The sequence below is a fragment of the Mobula hypostoma genome, unplaced genomic scaffold, assembly GCF_963921235.1.
Source record: "Mobula hypostoma unplaced genomic scaffold, sMobHyp1.1 scaffold_53, whole genome shotgun sequence".
In the NCBI taxonomy this organism is placed as follows: Eukaryota; Metazoa; Chordata; class Chondrichthyes; order Myliobatiformes; family Myliobatidae; genus Mobula; species Mobula hypostoma.
This window is the reverse complement of record NW_026948211.1, coordinates 540,119-559,234: the sequence shown is the minus strand read 5'-3', so window position 1 is coordinate 559,234 and position 19,116 is coordinate 540,119. Positions and strand designations below refer to the sequence as shown.

The following is a 19,116-nucleotide window of genomic DNA, read 5'->3' as shown; positions in this document are numbered from 1 at the left end:
AATATTTATCCTCGGATGTGAGCACACAAATGTCATCTTCTTTCAGCCACGATTCAGTGATGCCCACCATCTATTTTTTGCTCCCTCGCTCTCCCTCTCTTCCGTTCTTGTTGTCACATCTTTTTGATGTAATGTTAGACATTGATGGATAAGTAAATTAATCACGTTGAATATACTGCGGGGTGTCAGTAAATCCTTATTCTTTCACAATATTGATTTAGAATTTCCCTCAGTTACTGTTTCTCTGTTAACGACTGAACCCAGAGAGGATCAGGCAGCAGCCCAGTGACTGCATCAATTCTGAAGCTACTGGGACCATGAACAGATATTTTCCTGCACATTCTCCATGTCTGTCTGTCTGCTCCACAGTAAATTTATTACTTTCCTTTTCTAGAAAGTCACTGAACTGACAGAGAAGGGAAACCGGACAGAGAGTTCCAGACTCTTCCTCAGCTTGGTGATGGGCAAAGGCTCCCGGGCCCGGAGGGCGATGTGGGAATCCTTTGTGATGTGGAGGACTGAGTTACCGAAGTTGGACAGAATACTGAGGGAAATACAGGAACTCGGTACGTTAAAAACATGCACTGAACACAAAGGCACATTGAAATAAACAGTTTAGTTATTTTAATTATTTTAGCTGTTTCCATGGATTTTTTTTTTATATTTAAACAGGTCCTGATCCACAGGAATACATGAACATCGCCCAAGGGTTATCTGAATTACCCACTCAACTGATAGGTGAGTGATGAAATGCTCAGTTCAAACCACATCTCAAATGTTAGTCTGTGACTTGGCAAAACCTGGGAATCAAAATTCACCATTAGTCATTCGCTGATCTCTGGATTGAAGTAACAGTTCAAAGTATCTCTCTTTGCAGCCTGAATATTCTACATTTTATTTTTCCATTAATCCATCTGTTGGTTCTGCTGAAGCCTTCACTCCAGGTCCTAATGCTCTGGGAATCCCCACACACCCCAGGCAGGCTCCTGATACACTGTATGACCCAGTCCAGGTGACTCTTCTATCTTCAGACCTTTCATCTTCCAAGCCCCTTTTCCTTTGTAATAGCACTACACACAATTCTGTTTGCTGATGTTCATTATTTTTGTAATTCCGCCAGTGAGTTCCACAGAGTTTGTCTGGCATTTCCTTTTCACCTGTTACTGCAGCTGCAACATCATTTTTCAGCGGTCCGATATCGACCCTCTCCCTTTTCTTTACTCTTTAATATCTGGGAAAGTTAAAAAAAAATACTTTGGTATCTTTTCTTATATTATTGACCATATGCTTGCATTTGCTGTATATTCATGTATATCTAGGAGCATATATAACGTAGTTGCCTTCAACATGACTCAGACAGTAAATTCCAGGTACCAGAACTCTATGGAAAAAAAACACTCACAATTGCTGTAAATTTACCACATCTCATCTTAACCAAATGCCCTCTGGTATTAGACACCAGTCTTATGTAAAAGAATAACAAACAAAATACAGGCTGTCGACCCAAATCTTATCTCTCAAACTTGTACACCTCTGTCAGATCTCTATTCTAACTCCAGAGTAAACAAACCAAGTTTATCAAACCTCTACTTGTAGCACATGCCACCGAATCCAGGCAACACCCTGATGAACCTGTTCTGTACCCTCTCCATTCCTTCTAAAAGCTGGACAATCAGAAGTGAATGCAATACTCCAGATGCTCCCTAAAACCATAAGACTTAGGAGCAGAATTAAGCCAATCGGCTCAGTGAATTTTGCTCCGCAAATCCTCTCAACCCCATTATCCCACCTTCTGTAAATGTTGACGCTCTTCCTAATCAGGAACATATCGACCTGCATTTTAAATATATCCAATGACGTGTCTTCCTCAGCAGTCCATGACAATAATTTCACAGATTCACCACCCGCCAGCCAAGACATTTCTCCCAGTGTTCATCCCCGCCAGCCAGGACAATTCCCCACAGTTCCCAAGCATATTAATTTTCTGTATGAGCCTCCCATGTGGGACCTTGTCAAAGACTCTACCAATATACAAGTAGACCTGTGACTAGTGGTGTGCCACAGGGATCAGTGCTGGGTCCATTGTTATTTCTCATCTATATCAATGATCTGGATGATAATGTGGTAAATTGGATCAGCAAATTTGCTGATGATACAAAGATTGGAGATGTACGAAGGTTTTCAGAGCCTGCAGAGGGACTTGGACCAGCTGGAAAAATGGGCTGAATAATGGCAGATGGAGTTTAATACAGACAAGTGTGAGGTATTGCACTTTGGAAGGACAAACCAAGGTAGAACATACAGGGTAAATGGTAAGGCACTGAGGAGTGCAGTAGAACAGAGGGATCTGCGAATACAGATACAAAATTCCCTAAAAGTGGTGTCAGAGGTAGATAGGGTCGTAAAGAGAGCTTTTGGTACATTGGCCTTTATTAATCAAAGTATTGAGTATAAGAGCTGGAATGTTATGATGAGGTTGTATAAGGCATTGGTGAGGCTGAATCTCGAGTATTGTGTTCAGTTTTGGTCACCAAATTACAAGAAGGATATTAATAAGGTTGAAAGAGTGCAGAGAAGGTTTGCATTGTTGCCGGGACTTGAGAAACTCAGTTACAGAGAAAGGTTGAATAGGTTAGGACTTTATTCCCTGGAGCGTAGAATAATGAGGGGAGATTTGATAGAGGTATATAAAATTATGATGGGTATAGATAGAGTGAATGCAAGCAGGCCTTTTCCACCGAGGCAAGGGGAGAAAAAAAAAGACAGAGGGCATGGGTTAAGGGTGAGGGGGGAAAAGTTTAAAGGGAACATGGGGGGGGGGCTTCTTCACAGAGAGTGGTGGGAGTGTGGAATGAGCTGCCAGACGAGGTGGTAAATGCGGGTTCTTTTTTAACATTTAAGAATAAATTGGACAGATTGCAGACAAGTGTGACGTGTTGCACTTTGGAAGGACCAAGCAGGGTCGGTCTTATACAGTTACTGGTAGGGCGCTGAGGAGTGCAGTAGAGCAAAGTGATCTGGGAATACAGGTCCATAATCATTAAAAGTTTTGGATGGGGTTTGCGTCTTGACAGCTTGATTGAGTTCCTCCAGGATGTGACAAAGGTGATGGATGATGTTACACATGGATGTTGTCTAGAAACCATAAAAAAACTACAGCACAGAAACAGGTCTTTTGGCCCTTCTTGTCTGAGCTGAACGGCAAACCACCTCAAACATTGTCTCTTTCATAATCCCATGGGGCAGACGATATAAAAGGCTGAAGGTATGTACCACCAGCCTCAGGGATAGCTTTAATTCTGCATTTATAAGACTACTGAATGGTCACCTACTATGTTGTTATTGGCTCTTAATAATAATAAGACAATTATATATATAATTGTAGCATCGTGCATCTCGTAACTAATAACAACTACTTAGATAACCACAATATACTCACAGGAGAGCAGAAAGAATACCGTTCGGATATGAACAACAGATAACAGATTATGTAATTCTATTTCAAAACCTGTGGAAAGCAGAAATCTTACAGTGTAATATTGTCTATCAAAAAACATTTGATTCTCTCCCTCACATGGTTAAGAGAAGTTCCAAATAGATATAAAATTCATCCAATACTTGTGAAATTTCTACAACATCTGATGAATCATTGGCATAAAATAATCGTCCTATTACAACCACAAAGGGACAACCACCATTATCAAAATAAATTGAGGGATTTTCCAGAGCAACTCACTAAGGCCAGTATGGTTTTCTTTGGCTTTAAACCTGCTTATAATTTAGTGAAACGGACAAAAATCAGGTAAAAATACGAATTATACCTTTGCACAGCTATGCATTGATGATTTAAAATTATTTGCTCTTGCATCAGCCAAGCTAAAACAAATAATTCAAATAATGGAACTAACTTCCAAAGATATAAGCATAAAATTTAGACTAGAAAAGTACAGAACATGAAACATAAAGAATGGTGCAATAGAGCCAGCAGAATATAAAACAGGGCATCAGGATACAATGCAACAGAATATGAAACATATATTTAGGATATCAATAAGCAAAGAAAATAGATAATTGTGTGATAAAGGAAAACCTTCCAACAAAATTTACTTCAAGACCAAAGAAAATCTGAATTTACTGCAAGTCTGAAGAAAATCTGAATTTGCATCAAGGATCAAGAAAATCTGCCAAACAGAGCTGAACAGTAAAAATAGAACAAAGGTAGTAAACACTCACTATGCCCATATTGACGTATAATTTTGGTATAATATCCTGGTCTGAAACAGATCTGGAAAATATGCAAAGAAAGTTAAGAATTTAATAACAGTTTCTAGAAAACACCATGTGCACTGGAGCGCACTTAGATTGATATGAACGAGGACAGTATGAGGATGATGAATAACAGATCTAAAAAAAATGAGATAACAGCCAGATAAAAATTCTCAGAATCAGGGTTAATATCATGGACACATGTCGTGAAAATTGTTTTTCTGTGCCAGCAGCACAATTACAGTAAAGTGTGCTCGGTGAGTGTGTGTTTATGTATACACTTGCAGAACTAGAGTTGTATCAGCGTGAATTGATCAGTCTGATGTCCTGGTGGAAGAAGCTGTCCCGGAGCCTGTTGGTCCTGGCTTTTATGCTGCGGTACCGTTTCCCGGATGGCAGCAGCTGGAACAGTTTGTGCTTGGTGAGACTTGGGTCCAGAATGATCCTTCGGGCCCTTTTTACCCCCTGTCTCTGAAATGTCCTGAATAGTGGGAAGATCACATCTGCAGATGAGCTGGGCTGTCCGCACCACTCTCTGCAGGTTCCTGCGATTGAGGGAAGTACAGTTCCCATACCAGGCAGTGATGCAGACAGTCAGGATGCTCTCAATTGTGCCCCTGTAGAAAATCGTTATCATTTGGGGGCCCATCCCAAACTTCCTCAACCATCTGAGGTGGAAGAGGTGCTGTTGTGCCTTTTTCACCACACAGCTGGTGTGTACCGACCATGTGAGATCCTCAGTGATGTGAATACCGAGGAACTTAAAGCTGTTCACCCTCTCAGCCCCAGAATCATTGATGTCAATAGGGATTAGCCTGTCTCCATTCCTCTTGTTCTTGCGACATTGCGACCAGCTCCTTTGCTCTTGCGACATTGAGGGAGAAGTTGTTTTCTTGACACCACTGTGTCAGGGTGATGTCTTCTTCTATGTAGGATACCTCGTTATTATTTGAGATTTGGCCAATCAATATAGTATCGTCAGCAAATTTAATTAGCAGATTGGAGCTGTGGGTGGCGACACAGTCATGTGTATACAGAGAGTAAAGGAGGGAGCTTAGGACACAGCCCTGAGGGGCACCTACATCGAGTGTCGGAGGGGCAGAGGTGAGGGAGCCCACTCTTACCGCCTGCTGGTGATCTGACAGGAACTCCACGATCCAGCTGCACAAGGCAGGGTCGAGGCCGAGGTCTCTGAGCTTCTTGTCAAGCCTGGAGGGAATGATGGTGTTGAATACTGAACTGTAGTCCAAGAACAGCATTCTCACATAAGCATCACTCCTCTCCAGATGTTCAGAGGAGCTGGCTGTCCACTGTATCTATTCCTCTTAATATCTTGTAGACCTCTATCATGTCACCTCTCATCCCCCTCCTCTCCAAAGAGTAAAGCCCTAGCTCCCTTAATCTCTAATCATAATGCATAATCTCTAAACCAGGCAGCATCCTGGTAAATATCCTCCGTACCCTTTCCAATGCTTCCACATCCTTCCTATAGTGAGGCGACCAGAACTGGACACAGTACTCCAAGTGTGGCCTAACCAGAGTTTTATAGAGCTGCATCATTACATCGCGACTCAGACATTATCCCTCGACTTATGAAAGCCAACAACCCATAAGCCTATCTACCTGTGAGGCAACTTTCAGGGATCTGTGGACATGTAACCCCAGATCCCTCTGATCCTCCACACTACCAAGTATCCTGCCATTTACTTTGTATTCTGCCTTGGAGTTTGTCCTTCCCAAAGTATACCACCTCACACTTCTCCGGGTTGAACTCCATCTGCCACTTCTCAGCCCATTTCTGCATCCTATCAATGTCTCTCTGCAATATTCGACATTCCTCTACACTATCTACAACACCACCAACCTTTGTGTTATCTGCAAACTTGCCTACCCACCCTTCTACCCCCACATCCAGGTCGTTAATAAAAATCACGAAAATTAGAGGTCCCAGAACAGATCCTTGTGGGACACCACTAGTCACAATCCTCCAATCTGAATGTACTCCCTCCACCACCACCCTCTGCCTTCTGCAGGCAATCTAATTCTGAATCCACCTGGCCAAACTTCCCTGGATCCCATGCCTTCAGACTTTCTGAATAAGCCTACTGTGTGGAACCTTGTCAAATGCCTTACTAAAATCCATGTAGATCACATCCACTACACTACCCTCATCTATGTGCCTGGTCACCTCCTCAAATAACTCTATCAGGCTTGTTAGACACGATCTGCCCTTCACAAAGCCATGCTGACTGTCCCTGATCAGACCATGATTCTCTAAATGCCCATAAATCCTGTCTCTAAGAATCTTTTCCAACAGCTTTCCCACCACAGACATAAGGCTCACTGGTCTATAATTACCCGGACCATCCCTACTACCTTTTTTGAACAAAGGGACAACATTCGCCTTCCTCCAGTGCTCCGGTACCATTCCCGTGGACAACGAGGACATAAAGATCCTAGCCAGAGGCTCAGCAATCTCTTCCCTCGCCTAATGGAGAAGCCTGCGGAATATTCTGTCGAGCCCAGGGGACTTATCCGTCCTAATGTATTTTAGCAACTCCAACTCCTCCTCTCCCTTAATATCAACATGCTCCAGAACATCAACCTCAGTCATATTGTCCTCACCATCATCAAGTTCTCTCTCATTGGTGAAAACTGCAGTGAAGTATTCATTGAGCACCTCGCTCACTTCCACAGCTTCCAGGCACATCTTCTCACCTTTATCTAAATGGACCTACCTTCACTCCTGTCATCCTTTTGTTCTTCACATAATTGAAGAATACCCCAGAAGAGATCCCAATTATCCAAACCCCCCACTCCCTGCACCAACTCCTCAGCCACGCATTCAACTGCCATCTCCTCCAATTCTTACCATCACTGTCACGTAGCACTGGCAGCAATCCTAAGAACGCCACCCTTGAGGTCCTGTTCTTCAGCCTTCTGCCTAGTTCCCGAAACTCACACTTCAGGACCTCATCCCTCTTCCTGCCTATGTGGTTGGTCCCAACATGTATCACGACTTCTGGTTGCTTTCCCTCTCTTACCAGGATGTTGTGCACCCGGTCAGAGACATCCGGACCCTGGCACCCGGGAGACAACAAACCATACGGGTATCCTGCTCACGTCCACAAAATCTCTTGCCTGCTCCCCTGACTATAGTGTCTCCAATGATGACAGCTCTCCTCTTCTCCATCCCACCCTTCTGCATCACCGGGTCAAACTCTGTGCTGCAGGCCCTGCCACCATGGCTCACACCTGGTCGGTCGTCCCCACCAACAGTATCCAGAACGGTGAACATATTATTCAGGGAAATGGCCACAGGGGGTGCTCTGCACTACCCGTCTGCTCACCTTCGCTTTCCCCTTCTGACCATCACTCAACGACCTGCTTCCGACAGCCTAGGTGTGACTACCTCCCTGTAGCTCTCATCTATGACTGCCTCATTCTCCCTTATGAGTCGAAGGTCATCCAGCTGCTCCAGATTCCTTACATGGTCTTCCAGATCGCCAACATCTTGACACACTGTGAGACCGCACGGACCCCTGATAGTGTCCTGACACACTCTGAGACCCACGCACCCCTGACAACATCCTGTCACACTGTCAGACCCCAAACACCCTTGACAGGCTCCTGAGAAAACGTTAGACACCACACACCCCTGGCCGGCTCCTGACACACTGTGAGACCGGACACAAACCTGAGAGGGTCCTGACACACTGTGAGACCCGTCACACCACTGGCAGGGTCCTGACACACTGTGAGACCCCACACACCACTGACAGGGTCCAGACACACTGTGAGACCCCACACACCACTGACAGGGTCCAGACACACTGTGAGACACCACACACTCCTGACACAGACCTGACACACTGTGAGACACCACACACCCCTGACACTGTCCTGTCAAACTCTAACACCCCACACCCCCATGACAGGGTCCTGTCACACTGTGAGACTACACACATCCCTGACAGGCTCATGAAACGCTGTAAGACCCCACACACCCCTGAGAGGGACCTGACACACTGTGAGACCCCACACACTCCCGAAAGGGTCCTGACACACCGTGAGACCTCAAACAACCCTGACAGGGTCCTGACACACTGTGAGACCCCACACACCCCTGACAGGGACCTGACACACTGTGAGACACCATACACCCCTGACAGGGTCCTGACACACATTAAGATCCCGCAGACACCTGAGAGGGTCCAGACACACTGTGAGGCCCTACACAGCCCCAAGAGGGTGATGACACACTGTGAGACCCCAGACACTCCTGACATGACCTGACACACTGTGAGACCCCACACACCACTGACAGGGTCCAGACACACTGTGAGACCCTACACCCGCCCTGACACGGATCTGACACACTGGGAGATTCCACACACTGCTGACACAGACCTTACACACTGTGAGACACCACACACCCCTGAGAAGACCTGACACACTGCGAGACCCCACACACCCCTATCAAGATCCTGACACACTGTGAAACCCCACACACCCCTGACACTGTCCTGTCAAACTCTAACACCCCACACCCCCATGACAGGGTCCTGTCACACTGTGAGACTACACACATCCCTGACAGGCTCATGAAACGCTGTAAGACCCCACACACCCCTGACAGGGACCTGACACACTGTGAGACACCATACACCCCTGACAGGGTCCTGACACACATTAAGATCCCGCAGACACCTGAGAGGGTCCAGACACACTGTGAGGCCCTACACAGCCCCAAGAGGGTGATGACACACTGTGAGACCCCAGACACTCCTGACATGACCTGACACACTGTGAGACCCCACACACCACTGACAGGGTCCAGACACACTGTGAGACCCTACACCCCCCCTGACACGGATCTGACACACTGGGAGATTCCACACACTCCTGACACAGACCTTACACACTGTGAGACACCACACACCCCTGAGAAGACCTGACACACTGCGAGACCCCACACACCCCTATCAAGATCCTGACACACTGTGAAACCCCACACACCCCTGACACTGTCCTGTCAAACTCTAACACCCCACACCCCCATGACAGGGTCCTGTCACACTGTGAGACTACACACATCCCTGACAGGCTCATGAAACGCTGTAAGACCCCACACACCCCTGAGAAGACCTGACACACTGCGAAACCCCACACACCCCTATCAAGATCCTGACACATTGTGAGACCCGACACACCCCAAACCGGTCCTGACACACTGTGAGACCACACACACCTCTGACAGGGACCTGACGCACATTAAGATCCCCCACACTCCTGAGAAGGTCCAGACACAGTGTGAGACCACACACACCCCTGACAGCGACCTGACACACTGTGAGACCCCACACACTCCTGACGGGGTCCTGACACACCGTGAGACCTCAAACAACCCTGACAGGGTCCTGACACACTGTGAGACCCCACACACCCCTGACAGGGACCTGACACACTGTGAGACACCATACACCCCTGACAGGGTCCTGACACACATTAAGATCCCGCAGACACCTGAGAGAGTCCAGACACACTGTGAGACCCTACACAGCCCCAAGAGGGTGATGACACACTGTGAGACCCCAGACACTCCTGACATGACCTGACACACTGTGAGACCCCATACACACCTGACAGGGTTCTGACGCACTGTGAGACCCCATACACACCCTAAGAGCGTCCTGACACACCGTGAGACCCCACACACCCTTGACAGGGAACTGACGCACTGTAGACGCCACGCACACCTGACAGGGTCTTGACACACATTGCGACCCCACACAACCCTGGCAGGCTCCTGACACACTGAGACACCACACACCCCAAAAGGGTCCTGACACACTGTGAGACACCACACATCCCTGACAGGGTCCTGACACACTGTGAGACCCTAGACCCCCCTGACAGGGTACTGACACACTGTGAGATCCCACACATAGCTCACAGGGTCCAGACACACTGTAAGACCCCACACACCCCTGAGACTGTCCTGTCAAACTGTAAGACTCAACACCCACATTACAGGGTCCTGTCACACTGTGAGACTGCACACATCCCTGATAGGCTCATGAAAGGCTGTAAGACCCCACACACCGAGAGGGACCTGACACACTGTGAGACCCCACACAACCCGGTAGAGTCCTGACACACTGTCAGACCCCACACACTCCTGACAGGGTCCTGACACACTGTGACGCACCACACCCCCCTGACAGGGTCCTGACACACTGTGAGACGCCACGCACCCCTGACAGGGTCCTGACAAACTGTGAGACCCCACATACCCCTGACAGGGTCCTGACGCACTGTGAGACCCCACACACCCTGGATAGGGTCCTGACACACTGTGATACCCCACACACCCAAGAAGGGTCCTGACACACTGTGAGACCCCACACACCCGACAGGGACTTGACGCACTGTGAGACGCCACTAACCCCTAACAGTGTCCTGACACACTTTGCGATCCCACACACATCTGAGAGGGTTCTGACACACTTTGAGACCCCCAACACCCACGACCAGATCCTGACACACTGTGAAACCCCACAAACCACTCATAGCCTCCTGACACACTGTGAAACCCCACACACTCCTGACAGGAACCTGTCACACTGTCAGACCCCGCACACCACTGACAGGGTCCTGACAAACATTGCGATCCCACACATCCCTGGCAGGGTCCTGACACACTGTGAGACCCCACACACGCTGGATAGGGTCCTGACACACTGTGAGACCCGACACACCCCATAAGGGTCCTGACACACTTTGAGACCACACACAACCCTGACAGGGTCCTGACAGACATTGCGATCCCACACACATCTGAGAGGTTTCTGACGCACTGTGAGATCCCCCACAACAGCGTCCTGACACACTGTGATACCATCCACACCACAAAAAGATCCTGACACACTGTGAAACCCCACAAACCACTCACAGTGTCCTGACACACTGTGGAATCCCACACACCCCTGACAGCGCCCTGACGTACTGTGAGACCCCACAGGCCCCAAAAAGGTCCTGACACACTGTGATACCTCAAACAACCCTGAGAGGGTCCTGACACACTGTGAGACCACACACACCCCTGATAGCGATCAGACACCCTGTGAGACGCCACACACAACTGACAGGGTCCTGAAACACACTGAGATCCCCAACAAACCTGAGAGAGTCCTGACACACTGTAAGACCCCTAACAACGGCGTTCTGACACACTGTGAAACTCCACAAACCACTCAGTGACCTGACACACAGTGAGACCCCACACAACCCTGGCAGGGTCCAGACACACTGTAAGATGCCACACACCCCTTCAGGGACCTGACACACTGTGAGACCCCACACACGATTGACACGGTTCTGACACTCTGTGAGACCCCACACACCCCTAACAGGGTCTTGACACACATTAAGATCCCACACACACCTGAGAGGGTTCAGGCACACTGTGAGACCTAAAACACCCCCGAGAGGGTGATGACACACTGTGAGACCACAGACACTCCTGACAGGACCTGACACACTGTGAGACCCCATACACACCTGACAGGGTCCTGAAACACTGTGAGACCCCACTCACCCCTGACAGGGACCTGACACAGTGTCAGACCCCACACACCCTGGATAGGGTCCTGACATTCTGTGAGATCCGACCACACGGGCCCCAAAAGGGACCTGACACACTATGAGACCCCACACACTATTGACACGGTCCTGACGCTCTGTGAGACCCCACACACGCCTGACTGGAACCTGACACATTGTTAGACCCGAAACAGCCCTGACAGGGTCCTGACACACTGTGAGACCCCACACACACCCGACAAGTTCCTGACACACTGTGAGACCCCACACACCCCAGACAAGGTCCTGAAACACATTAAGATCCCACACGCACCTGAGAGGGTCCAGACACACTGTGAGACCTAACACACTCCCGAGAGGGTGATGACACACTGTGAGACCCCAGACACCCCTGACAGGACCTGACACACTGTGAGACAGCACACACAACTGACAGGGTCCTGATACACTGTCAGATCCCACACACCCCTAACAGGGTCCTGACACGCATTAAGATCCCACACACACCTGAGAGGGTCCAGACACACTGTGAGACCTAACAACCCCCCGAGGGAGTGATGACACACTCTGAGACCTCAGACACCCTTGACAGGACCTGACACTCTGTGAGACACCACATTACCCTGGCAGGGTCCTGACACACTGTGAGACCCCAAACACTATTGACACGGTCCTGACACACTGTAAGATCCCACACACTATTGACACGCTGCTGACACTCCGTGAGACCTCACACACACCTGACAGGGACCTGACGCACTGTGAGACCAAACACAGCACTGACAGGGTCCTGACAAACTGTGAGACCCGACACAGCCCTGAGAGGGTCCTGACACACTATGGGAACCCACACACCCTGGATAGGGTCCTGACAGACTGTGAGATACGACACACCCCTGAGAGGGTCCTGACACACTGTGAGACCCCACGGTCCCGGAAAGGGGCCTGACACACTGTGAAACCCTACAAACCACTCACAGTGTCCTGACACACTGTGAGACCCAACACACTATTGACACAGTGCTGACACTCTTGTGAGACCCGACACACCCCTGACAGGGACCTGACGCACTGTGAGATCCAAAACATCTCTGACAGGGACCTGGCACACATTAAGATCCCCCACACACCTGAGAAGGTCCAGACACAGTGTGAGACCACACACAACCCTGTCAAGGTCCTGACAGACAGTGAGACCCCACACACCCCTGACAGGGTCCTGACACACTGTGAGACCCGGCACACCCCAGAAGGGTGCTGACACACTGTGAGACCCCACACACCCCAGAAGGGTCCTGACACACTGTGAGACCCCACACACCCCTGACAGGGTCCTGACACATTGTGAGACCCGACACACCCCAAACCGGTCCTGACACACTGTGAGACCACACACACCTCTGACAGGGACCTGACGCACATTAAGATCCCCCACACTCCTGAGAAGGTCCAGACACAGTGTGAGACCACACACACCCCTGACAGCGACCTGACACACTGTGAGACGCCACAGACAACTGACAGGGTCCTGAAACACACCAAGATAGCACACACACCTGAGAGGGTCCTGACACACTGTGAGACCCCACACACCCCTGACAGGGTCCTGACACATTGTGAGACCCGACACACCCCAAACCGGTCCTGACACAGTGTGAGACCACACACACCTCTGACAGGGACCTGGCACACATTAAGATCCCCCACACACCTGAGAAGCTCCAGACACAGTGTGAGACCACACACACCCCTGACAGGATCCTGACACACTGTGAGACCCCAGACACCCCTGAGAGGACCTGACACTCAGTGAGACACCACACACACCTGAGAGGGTCCAGACACACTGTGAGACGTAACACAACCCCGAGAGGGTGATGACACACTGTGAGACCCCAGACAACCCTGGCAGGACCTGACACACTGTGAGACACCACACGCCCCTGACAGGGTCCTGACAAACTGTGAGACCCCACACAACCCAGTCAGGGTCCTGACACACTGTCAGATCCCACACACCCCTACCAGGGTCCTGACATACATTAAGATCCCACACGCTCCTGAGAGTGTCCAGACACACTGTGAGACCTAACACACTCCCGAGAGGGTGACGATACACTGTGAGACCCCACACACCCCTGACAGGACCTGACACACTGTGAGACCCCAGACACCCCTGATAGGACCTGACACTCAGTGAGACACCACACACACCTGACAGCGTCCTGATAAAACTGTGAGACCCCACATACACCTGACAGGGACATGATGTACTGTGAGACCAAACAAACCACTCACAGTGTCCTGACACACTGTGAGACCCCACACACACCTGAGAGGGTCCAGACACACTGTGAGACGTAACACACTATTGACACAGTGCGGACACTCTGTGAGACCCGACACACCCCTGACAGGAACCTGACGCACTGTGAGACCAAACAAACCACTCATAGTGTCCTGACACACTGTGAGACCCCACACACACCTGAGAGGGTCCAGACACACTGTGAGACGTAAAACAACCCCGAGAGGGTGATGACACACTGTGAGACCCCAGACAACCCTGGCAGGACCTGACACACTGTGAGACACCACACGCCCCTGACAGGGTCCTGACAAACTGTGAGACCCCACACAACCCAGGCAAGGTCCTGACACACTGTCAGATCCCACACACCCCTAACAGGGTCCTGACATACATTAAGATCCCACACGCTCCCGAGAGTGTCCAGACACACTGTGAGACCTAACACACTCCCGATAGGGTCATGATACACTGTGAGAGCCCAGACATCCCTGACAGGACCTGACATACTGTGAGACACCACACACACCTGACAGGGTCCTGACACACTGTGAGACCCCACACACTATTGATACAGTGCTGACACTCTGTGAGACCCGACGCACCCCTGATAGTGAACTGACGCACTGTGAGTCCCCACGCACCTCTGACAGGGACCTGACAAACATTAAGATCCCCACACTCCTGAGAAGGTCCAGACACAGTGTGAGACCACACACACACCTGACAGCGACCTGGCACACTGTGAGACGCCACAGACAACTGACAGGGTCCTGAAACACACTGAGATAGCACACACACCTGAGAGGGTCCTGACACACTTGAGACCCCACAAACTATTGACACAGGGCTGACACTCTGTGAGACCAGACACACCCCTGACAGGGACCTGACGCACTGTGAGACCCCACGCACCTCTGACAGGGACCTGACAAACATTAAGATCCCCCACACTCCTGAGAAGGTCCAGACACAGTGTGAGACCACACACGCCCCTGACAGGGTCCTGACACATTGTGAGACCCGACACACCCCAAACCGGTCCTGACACAGTGTGAGACCCCACTCACTTCTGACAGGGACCTGACACACATTAAGATGCCCCACACATCTGAGAAACTCCAGACACAGTGTGAGACCACACCAAACCCTGTCAAGGTGCTGACAGACTGTGAAACCCCACACACCCCTGACAGGGTCCTGACACACTGTGAGACCCGACACACCCCAGAAGGGTTCTGACACTCTGTGAGACCCCACACAGCCCTGAAAGGGTCCTGACGCACATTGCGATCCCACACAACTCTGGCAGGCTCCTGACACAGTGAGACCCCACACACCCCTGACAGGGTCCTGACACTTTGTGAGACCCTACACGCCCTAAACCGGTCCTGACACAGTGTGAGACCACACACACCTCTGACAGGGACCTGGCACACATTAAGATCCCCCACACACCTGAGAAGCTCCAGATACAGTGTGAGACCACACACACCCCTGACAGGGTCCTGACACACTGTGAGACCCCAGACACCCCTGAGAGGACCTGACACTCAGTGAGACACCGCACACCTGACAGCGTCCTGATAAAACTGTGAGACCCCACATACACCTGACAGGGACATGACGCACTGTGAGACCAAACAAACCACTCATACTGTCCTGACACACTGTGAGACCCCACACACACCTGAGAGGGTGCAGACACACTGTGAGACGTAAAACAACCCCGAGAGGGTGATGACACACTGTGAGACCCCAGACACCCCTGACAGGACCTGACACACTGTGAGACACCACACACACCTGCCAGGGTCCTGACAAACTGTGAGACCCCACACAACCCAGGCAAGGTCCTGACACACTGTCAGATCCCACACACCCCTAACAGGGTCCTGACATACATTAAGATCCCACACGCTCCTGAGAGTGTCCAGACACACTGTGAGACCTAACACACTCCCGAGAGGGTGATGATACACTGTGAGAGCCCAGACATCCCTGACAGGACCTGACATACTGTGAGACACCACACACACCTGACAGGGTCCTGACACACTGTGAGACCCCACACACTATTGATACAGTGCTGACACTCTGTGAGACCCGACGCACCCCTGATAGGGAACTGACGCACTGTGAGTCCCCACGCACCTCTGACAGGGACCTGACAAACATTAAGATCCCCACACTCCTGAGAAGGTCCAGACCCAGTGTGAGACCACACACACCCCTGACAGCGACCTGACACACTGTGAGACGCCACAGACAACTGACAGGGTCCTGAAACACACTGAGATAGCACACACACCTGAGAGGGTCCTGACACATTGAGACCCCACAAACTATTGACACAGGGCTGACACTCTGTGAGACCAGACACACCCCTGACAGGGACCTGACGCACTGTGAGACCCCACGCACCTCTGACAGGGACCTGACAAACATTAAGATCCCCCACACTCCTGAGAAGGTCCAGACACAGTGTGAGACCACACACACCCCTGACAGCGAACTGACACACTGTGAGACGCCACAGACAACTGACAGGGTCCTGAAACACACTAAGATAGCACACACACCTGAGAGGGTCCTGACACACTGTGAGACCCCACACACCCCTGACAGGGTCCTGACACATTGTGAGACCCGACACACCCCAAACCGGTCCTGACACAGTGTGAGACCCCACTCACTTCTGACAGGGACCTGACACACATTAAGATGCCCCACACATCTGAGAACTCCAGACACAGTGTGAGACCACATCAAACCCTGTCAAGGTGCTGACAGACTGTGAAACCCCACACACCCCTGACAGGGTCCTGACACACTGTGAGACCCGACACACCCCAGAAGGCTTCTGACACACTGTGAGACCCCACACAGCCCTGAAAGGGTCCTGACGCACATTGCGATCCCACACAACTCTGGCAGGCTCCTGACACAGTGAGACCCCAAACACCCCTGACAGGGTCCTGACACTTTGTGAGACCCTACACGCCCTAAACCGGTCCTGACACAGTGTGAGACCACACACACCTCTGACAGGGACCTGGCACACATTAAGATCCCCCACACACCTGAGAAGCTCCAGACACAGTGTGAGACCACACACACCCCTGACAGGGTCCTGACACACTGTGAGACCCCAGACACCCCTGAGAGGACCTGACACTCAGTGAGACACCACACACACCTGACAGCGTTCTGATAAAACTGTGAGACCCCACATACACCTGACAGGGACATGACGCACTGTGAGACCAAACAAACCACTCACAGTGTCCTGACACAGTGCTGACACTCTGTGAGACCCGACACACCCGTGACAGGGACCTGACGCACTGTGAGACCCCACGCACCTCTGACAGGGACCTGACAAACATTCAGATCCCTCAAACTCCTGAGAAGGTCCAGACACAGTGTGAGACCACACACACCCCTGACAGCGAACTGACACACTGTGAGACGCCACAGACAACTGACAGGGTCCTGAAACACACTAAGATAGCACACACACCTGAGAGGGTCCTGACACACTGTGAGACCCCACACACCCCTGACAGGGTCCTGACACATTGTGAGACCCGACACACCCCAAACCGGTCCTGACACAGTGTGAGACCCCACTCACTTCTGACAGGGACCTGACACACATTAAGATGCCCCACACATCTGAGAACTCCAGACACAGTGTGAGACCACATCAAACCCTGTCAAGGTGCTGACAGACTGTGAAACCCCACACACCCCTGACAGGGTCCTGACACACTGTGAGACCCGACACACCCCAGAAGGCTTCTGACACACTGTGAGACCCCACACAGCCCTGAAAGGGTCCTGACGCACATTGCGATCCCACACAACTCTGGCAGGCTCCTGACACAGTGAGACCCCAAACACCCCTGACAGGGTCCTGACACTTTGTGAGACCCTACACGCCCTAAACCGGTCCTGACACAGTGTGAGACCACACACACCTCTGACAGGGACCTGGCACACATTAAGATCCCCCACACACCTGAGAAGCTCCAGACACAGTGTGAGACCACACACACCCCTGACAGGGTCCTGACACACTGTGAGACCCCAGACACCCCTGAGAGGACCTGACACTCAGTGAGACACCACACACACCTGACAGCGTCCTGATAAAACTGTGAGACCCCACATACACCTGACAGGGACATGACGCACTGTGAGACCAAACAAACCACTCACAGTGTCCTGACACAGTGCTGACACTCTGTGAGACCCGACACACCCGTGACAGGGACCTGACGCACTGTGAGACCCCACGCACCTCTGACAGGGACCTGACAAACATTCAGATCCCTCAAACTCCTGAGAAGGTCCAGACACAGTGTGAGACCACACACAACCTTGACAGCGACCTGACACACTGTGAGACGCCACAGACAACTGATAGGGTCCTGAAACACACTGAGATAGCACACACACCTGAGAGGGTTCTGACACACTGTGAGACCCCACACACTATTGACACAGTGCTGACACTCTGTGAGACCCGACAGACCCCTGACAGGGACCTGACGCACTGTGAGACCAAAAAACACACTCATAGTGTCCTGACACACTGTGAGATCCCACACACACCTGAGAGGGTCCAGACACACTGTCAGACGTAACACAACCCCGAGAGGGTGATGACACACTGTGAGACCCCATACACCGCTGACAGGACCTGACACACTGTGAGACACCACACACACGTGCCAGGGTCCTGACAAACTGTGAGACCACACAACCCAGGCAGGATCATGACACACTGTCAGATCCCACACACCCCTAACAGGGTCCTGACCTACATCAAGATCCCACACGCTCCTGAGAGTGTCCAGACACACTGTGAGACCTAACACACTCCCGAGAGGGTGATGATACACTGTGAGACCCCAGACACCCCTGACAGG

The 19,116-nt window shown here is 50.8% G+C and overlaps 1 protein-coding gene across 1 annotated transcript in view; it reads left to right on the top strand.

Moving 5' to 3' along the window:
* Window positions 1-19,116, top strand: part of LOC134341849 (NACHT, LRR and PYD domains-containing protein 3-like) — a 60,478-nt gene that overhangs the window by 25,741 nt on the left and 15,621 nt on the right. Inside the window, exons 9-10 of the mRNA XM_063039785.1 lie at window positions 395-566; window positions 673-738. Coding sequence (XP_062895855.1) covers window positions 395-566; window positions 673-738 — 238 coding nt within the window. The remainder of the gene's footprint in view (window positions 1-394; window positions 567-672; window positions 739-19,116) is intronic.